Here is a 7971-nt window from a genome sequence, read left to right as displayed (position 1 = left end):
AAGTAACGTGTGGCCAAGTATGGTGACCCATACTAGGAATTTGTGCTCTGCATTTAACCCATCCAAGTGCACACACACAGTAGTGAACACACACAGTCACACACACACACACACACACACACACACACACCGTGAACGCACATCCAGAGCAGTGGGCAGCCATATTGCTGCGGCGCCCGGGGAGCATTTGGGGGTTCTCGGGGCAGTTCTCATCTAATATTTAGATTTTATTTTATAAAAATGATTTTTAATAGACTTATTTAATAACAACCACAACACTGAAAATGACAGCACACCTCTCCTCAACAAGACCTGATTTGAGGAATCATTCATGTCCTGGTGAAGTTATTGCAGCAAAGTATACTTAAGGTTTATTGATTTAAACCAGGGGTGTCCAATCCTGATCCTGGAGGGCCACAATCCTGCAGAGTTTAGCTCCAACCCCAATTAAACACACCTGAACCAGCTAAACAAGGTCTTATTAGGGATACTAGAAACTTCTAGGCAGGTGTGTTGAGGCAAGGCCCTCCAGGACAAGTTTGGACACCCCTGATTTAAACAAACCTTAAGTATGAGCAAAATTAAGCCAATTTTTTTTATGATAATGAATGTTTTCCAGGCAATTGGCAGAGTGAAATTCTATGCGAATGAGCAGCGACATGATATGAAGTTGTGCAGGCGAGTTGTATGGCACCCTCCTGAGATATAGTAGATGTTGCATGTATGAAATTACATGCATCCTTAATAGTGCAAACACCCCTAAAATCTGACAAAACCAGACCAGAACTTCTTTTATTTCATACAGGCATACTTTATCAAAAGCATGTCCTCGAGTCATATTTATTGAATTAATTATCATTAGGTACAAATATAGTTACAAACTATTTACATCAAAAAAAGTGTTTCTTCAGAGCTTCTGTTCATTACTTTAGCTCTAGCTTTAGGACATCATGCCATAAAAATGTCCACGCAATAAACCTTAAAAGTTGACGCAAGGTGTTGACGCAAGGTATCGCAGTGAGTTCCTGCAAGTCGGTGGCTTGTGAGGACGCTGCCACTGTACCTGGTTAGGGAGAACGTTGGTTGACCTCCAGGAATTGGTCTGAAGGAGTGCAGTTAAAATCCAGAATCATGATTCTGAAGAAACAGAGGACTCAAACGCAGCAGAGCACGTACAGGAACGCCCAACTGACTGCTCTTGAGCAGCAACTCTGGGAAACAGGAGCATCCTGTACAGAGAGAGCACAGCGGTAATGTTCAAGAAAGCCTGGCTGCTCATCAGTGAAACATATTGATCAGAAATCCAGTACTTCAAAGAAAAACTGACTCGATTTGTCTCATTTATTCTTGCTCATGTCTTTCTGAAACTGTATGACTAGTATGACCAGAGGTCACTCTTCGTTTAGGGGTAAAAAGAAGTTTGAAATATCAAGAGCTGGCGTATTCTGTAAAAACCCCGATATACTTCAAGCGAAATCGAACAACAAACTAGCGTAATGTCATTTCAAACAAAATGAACAGAAGATATAAACCAGAGAAGATTTCCATGTCAAAGAAGGTGGAGCCCCATAGCCACACCTATCTATTACATCATCACCACGGACCAATAGTATTTTGAAGATGTTTATAAGCCAGAGTCAACTTTTATGTTTCAAACCCCCGAAAGGAAATCTAAACAGACTTAGTTTCGGCCTGATTTCGTCACACAAGCTCGTTCTTCAATTTCGCCTGAAGTATATCAGCCCTTAAGAGTAGTTCTTAAGACTTTAGCACTGTATTTCAAGACTTCTGAAGCTATGGATTCTTTGATAGCTATGATAGCTTTGAAATTAAAGTGCAATATTGTTTTATGGTAGACTGGGTAAACCCAGCCTGAACTGCCGGCGATTTGATTTTGATCAGTCTGGAAACCTGTACATTCATTTCTATTGCTTCTGTTACACTTTTGCAGGAACCAATCACAGACGGGCTTATCCACCTGGCGTGCTATTGGCGGGTTTAACACGATGAGGGATAGAGAAGCGATGGGTCGTTGCCCGTTGATCATGCCTCTTGTGGTCTGATTGGTTGAAGGACTATCCAATTGCGTACAGAGTCATTTAATTTATGCTTGTTGATCACGCCTCTTGTGCAGTAGAAAATACAGAGCAGACTCCCCAGACCAGTGTTCAATCTTAAATTGAGCTCGGTCTGGTGATAGCCAGACAAGTTTTATGGTGCTTATGGTTTCCTTTTTTGAGCTTTATTCTGGGTTTTACCAAACTAAATGTGTTGGGTTCAACTCCACCTTAGTCGAGGTTACGTCCAATCCGAGTCCAAAAGGAGCAGAGTCAGACTCCAGCTAAACAATACTGTATTTCTTTAAAGCTGCAGTCCGTAAGTTTGGCCGCTGTGTCGCCATCTCTGTTTGAAATCTGCAATTGCAGGTATTTGCTGAATTATCATCTTTACGGGGGTTATGCATCGGCGCGGCTACTCAGTGCAGATTAATCTAATGTTTTGAGGAGTAAGTGTGGCCAGTCAGTAGTGGATCCTGCACTTCAGAATCACAGATTCTACGTCTTAGAAGTACGACCAAAATAAGAATTTTTACCGGAAAATGTCAACTGAACAAGTAACATGTCTGCCACTTTTGTTATGAGCAACTGAGAAAAAAAACATTACAATAACTTGCGCTGCCAACGGTGATTAAATCTAACGACCGCTCATATAACATCAAACTGTGCAAATTATTATTATAGTTATACTTTGTTCTCAAATTGTTAATGTTAACAGCATTAGCATTGCGTGACTACGTGTATTTAGTGTGTATTAGCATTACCTGTAGATTTAAATTTCTGAACAGTCTAATCTTTTGCTTTTGACTACGGGTGAATCTCCAGTTGTCACTGATGTCATTTGGTCCTCTCTGGATTACAATCCTCCATCAAAATGATCAGTTTAATTATTCCAGCTGCTGTGAGAAAAGGCTATAAATGATCCGCCACCTGCAGCATCTTCACATGCGATCCTATTACTAGCCGGACTCCTTTATGTATTCAGACGTGACGTAATGACGCAAAGACGAACGCGCCATGCTCAAATTTCCCACGGAAAGCTACCAGAACCACTAGAATTATAACACATTATTACAAGCTTACCCTTGTGAAAGGGGCTAAGGTATAGAGATAGTTTTGAACACTGGCTGGTTATGTACTTGCTCAAATATTGATAATTTTTAGTTACAGACTACAGCTTTAAGTCAATGTCTTTTAATTTCGACCGTGACCTTACCTTCCAGGTCAAACGCCACCATATTCTTGAGGCTGGGGATGGAGTGGTAGACCAGGAAGCAGGCCAGCATGTTGACATCAGCATCGCTGTTCACTGGCTGTCTTCTCAAGTACGCTTGCAGCACACGACTGTTATCTGTTTGAAACCAATAACAGTGTTGTTGGATTAATAGTTCAAAATACAAGCTTCATGAGGAAATCATATGTGCATTTGCATACATATGGATAGAAGTGAATAGAACAAGATGTCTAGAGTGGCTGCACCTTTATATTCCCCAAAATTCCTAAGCCATAATTCCAATAAATAATAGTTAAATAATAAACACATTATATTAATTAATAATATAATAAAACAAATACATGTATTAATTATTATTAATACTAAAAATAATAATGTTACAAAGAAAATTAAGTGTGGTTTTTGATTATTATGCATTTTAACATTGAAAATTAAGCCAATGTCACTCTTCAATTCTCAATTCTCAAAAAAATATGTAATGAAGTAATACTGTATTCAAATATTAAAATCAGAATAAAGCCAGTACAATAAATAATATCATGATAAATAAATATATTAAATACATTTAGATTTTTTTCCAGTATAGTAATGAGAATGGGAATAGTGTAAATAAAAACTGAACACAAAACGCAATATATTTTGGACTGGAATGTGATCTAGAAATGTTCTTGACAGGTTTCATGGCATTTAGCCTGTTAGCCTTTAAGTTACCAACCCTGCAGAGCATTCATGACTATAGCCTTTCACACTCGCTGAAGGTGTTGACCAAAACACGAAACAAATGCAAGTCCTAAACGCTGACTGGAAGCGCCGACACAAGAGGCTCTAAAATAGAAATCTGAGAAAGCATATCTGAGTCACTGTTAATGATGCCATACCAAATATACACTGCAAAGGTGGCACAGAAACGCTTCTGAAGTGGACATTAGGTGTCTTTACACAACGGTTTAAAGGGGTCATGAACTGGAATTTTTATTTTGTAATACTGTTGTCTGAGGTCAACATATGACGTTTGCGTGGTTTTTACATTCAGAAACATCATAATGAATAAGTAATAGGCTATTTTCTGCCTTGGTTTTGAGGCTCTCTGAAGAAACACTCAGTTTTGATGGGCGTGCCGCACTGAAGACTTGGAAGTAAACGCCCATGGCTAGGATTGGATAAGATTTGCATATTTAATGAGTTTCAGCTCCCCTCAGTACAAGTGGTAATCGTCTGGGGAAACGCTCAAAGGGCTCATCAAACAAACACAATGATTCATCTCTCATCCACCCGCGATTGATTGGAATGTTATTTTTGCATTGGCCGATGTGAATATAACCGCGAACTGTACACACACGCTTGGTCGGCCCGATCAGTGCATAACCGCGACCCGTACACACACACATGCACGCACAAGAAAGGAATGTTATTTTTTGTATTACTTGGTCGGCCCGAAGTGAATATAACCGCGAACCGTACACACACACACGCTTGGTCGGCCTGATCAGTGAATAACCGAGACCCACACACACGCACACACACGCACAAGAAAGGAATGTTATTTTTTGTATTACTTGGTCGGCCCGAAGTGAATATAACCGCGAACCGTACACACACACACGCTTGGTCGGCCTGATCAGTGAATAACCGAGACCCACACACACGCACGCACAAGAAAGGAATGTTATTTTTTGTATTACTTGGTCGGCCCGAAGTGAATATAATAGAGCTGCAACTAACGATTATTTTTTCTGTCGACTAATCTAACGATTATTTTTCCGATTAGTCGACTAATCTAACGATTATTTTTTCCAGATTAATCTTATTATTCTTTTTTACTGATTATTGTATTTCAAAGAGGGTAGTGAATTTGTATATTATTTTAACATGAAATCAATGAATGATGACAATATTAATTGTATTTCAGGAAGGGTAGTGTACATATTATGCCATTTTATAATTAAATATATGAACACAAGAAGCTTTTTAAACATAATATATAATGATACTATTCATCATAAAATGTATACAGAGTAGGCCTAATTAGGAAAAGTTGTTTACTATAGTAGTTGAGTATGATTTACTTATTGATTTGTGTCAGTAGTAAACGAAAATGCACTTGTATTTATCTGCAAAAGGTTCACATACAGGAGCTTTCAGCATAGTTTTAATATAGTATAACTAGTCGTCTATTTTGAAGATACATGTGCATAAACAACGACTAAAGCTGCCAGAAGTTTTTGCCCAAACTTCAAAGACACATTTAAATGATTAAAGCTAGAGGCATATCTTAACTGTAATGTTACTTTAATCATGTAAACTACCTGTATACAGCAAGTTATTATGCATATGTGTTTGGGACAGAGCGGAACCAGGTCGCATATACAGGAGATAAATGCAGCCCATAATAAATAAAAGCACGAGACGTACTGGGGTCGGAGAAGAACCCCGGAAAATGTGACCGTCTGTTGCAATACACGCGTGGCGCGTTCAGCTGCGCGAGAGAACACTGGCAGCAGGGTTGCCAGGTTTACACAACAAAACCCACCCATTCGTTACTCAAAACTAGCCCAAAACAAGCCCAATCGCGTTTCGGGGAGGTTCTCTGGTAAACATCGCGTTCGGGGGGTTAAATATGTGTGTTTTTTTGCTTCAACCCGCGGACATGAGACACAGCCCGCGGCAACAGTGTAGAAGTAGCCCAATTCCGCGGAAAAAAGCGGACTTGGCAACACTGACTGCAGTGTGAAAGCTCTCCACGCGCACAGCTCCTGCTCTGTCACCGCGTGCAGTGTGAAACCGGCGTTACAGAGCGAACAAAGCAGTTTTATTCGGCTTCTGTTTAAAGTACTCCCACACTTTTGAATGTCGCGGTCTGGCTTTATATGATAAATGATCATTTTCACTATGCCCGGGAGCAGAAGCTGCCATTATTCTAGATCTTCTGTTCCATTCTAGAACGTAAATAATGTGCCGCCGACGCGTCGACGCATTTCACGCACGTCGACGTATTTTCGTAGTCGACGTCATCGACGACGTCGACGCGTCGTTGCAGCCCTAGAATATAACCGCGAACCGTACACACACACACGCTTGGTCGGCCTGATCAGTGAATAACCGAGACCCACACACACACGCACGCACAAGAAAGGAATGTTATTTTTTGTATTACTTGGTCGGCCCGAAGTGAATATAACCGCGAACCGTACACACACACACGCTTGGTCGGCCTGATCAGTGAATAACCGAGACCCACACACACGCACGCACAAGAAAGGAATGTTATTTTTGTATTACTTAGTCGGCCCGAAGTAAATATAACCACGAACCGTACACACACACACACTTTGCAAGCACTGACGTTAAAAGTCAGAGTGAGATCACGAATGAACCAATAACACCTTCTCCAGCCTGTGACCGCGTGCTAAGGTATGTAATCAATAGATATCAAACGATCTGTAACAATGCAATACTATCACATATAAAAACATGTTTTACTCACATTAGTGTGTTGCACCGTTTCTGTCGGATCCAATATAGAGGCACAGTATTGTGTTGTTTTTCCCTTACTATGGTACTAATACTATGGTAGTCAATGGTTGCTCTCTCTGCTTGGTTACAAACATTCTTCAAAATATCTTCTTTTGGGATCAGCAGAACAAAGAAACTCATACAGGTTTGGAACAACTTGAGGGTGAGTAAATGATGATTTTTGGGTGAACTATCCCTTTAAGTGTTTTTATAGAATCACCTTCAATATTATAGTAATGAAGTACCAACTGACTCCCATAGTTTACAGCATTAGTTAAGAGATTTGTTTAAAGAAAATCTGGCATTTATTGTACCTGATATACACGTGTATATATATATATATACACAAAATAATCAATATTGAATCTAATCTAATCAAAACCGAATCAAAGGCTTGTGAATCGAAATCGAATCGTGAAATGTTGTCAATACCCACCCCTATCATTTAGTCTGACTTTTATGCTGCATTGCATATTTACACAGAATTTTGAGCAGGCACAGAGCAGCCTTATCTGTGTAAAGATGCCTCTAGACGCTGATGCCCTTTGTCCTGTTACTCACCACAGAGCCAGTGATCCAGGGCTCTGTCGGCCGAGCTCTTCATGACGGGCAGGAACTCTGAGTTGAGCAGAAGACCGCGGGTCTGTCGGTGTGTCTCTCTGAGCCGCTGCTGCAGGACCCTGCTCTCGCAGAGCTCCAACACCAGCTTCATCTGCCACAGACTGAACGTCTCGCATAGATCGCCCCGCTCCAGAGTCCGCACGGCCTACAGAGAGGATCACACATACACAAGTCTTAGGGCCAGTTCACGCAGAACGTGTGTTAACTGTTAAAAATGCATGACTTGTCAGTGTAAAGAAAAAAATGCAAGGTCTAGATGCAAAGTTCTTGAAAGCCGTGTCATGCGCGAGACGTGAGCATAACGTTCGAACGCATCCGTTTAGCGCATTTGAAATGATTCAAGCTTTGTGACATGGTGCATTATCCTGCTGGAAGTAGCCATCAGAGGATGGGTACATGGTGGTCATGAAGGGATGGACATGGTCAGAAACAATGCTCAGGTAGGCCGTGGCATTTAAACTAGGGGTGTGCATTGGCACTGCCCTCACAATTCGATTCGATTACGATTCACCAGGTAACGATTCGATTCAATTCGATTCTACGATG

At 40.8% G+C, this 7971-nt stretch overlaps 1 protein-coding gene across 1 annotated transcript in view; it reads right to left on the bottom strand.

Annotated features, from left to right (window-relative positions):
• Positions 1-713: 713 nt before the first annotated feature.
• Positions 714-7971, bottom strand: part of anapc1 (anaphase promoting complex subunit 1) — a 107813-nt gene continuing 100555 nt past the window's right edge. Inside the window, exons 46-48 of the mRNA XM_079843584.1 lie at positions 7366-7570; positions 3274-3408; positions 714-1229 (exon numbers count right to left, since the gene is read on the bottom strand). Coding sequence (XP_079699710.1) covers positions 1117-1229; positions 3274-3408; positions 7366-7570 — 453 coding nt within the window. The 3' untranslated portion in view covers positions 714-1116. The remainder of the gene's footprint in view (positions 1230-3273; positions 3409-7365; positions 7571-7971) is intronic.

This window comes from Gobio gobio (assembly GCF_949357685.1).
Source record: "Gobio gobio genome assembly, chromosome: 18".
Taxonomy (NCBI): domain Eukaryota; kingdom Metazoa; phylum Chordata; class Actinopteri; order Cypriniformes; family Gobionidae; genus Gobio; species Gobio gobio.
Note: the sequence above shows the minus strand (reverse complement) of the source record. Positions and strands in the feature narration are given on the sequence as shown.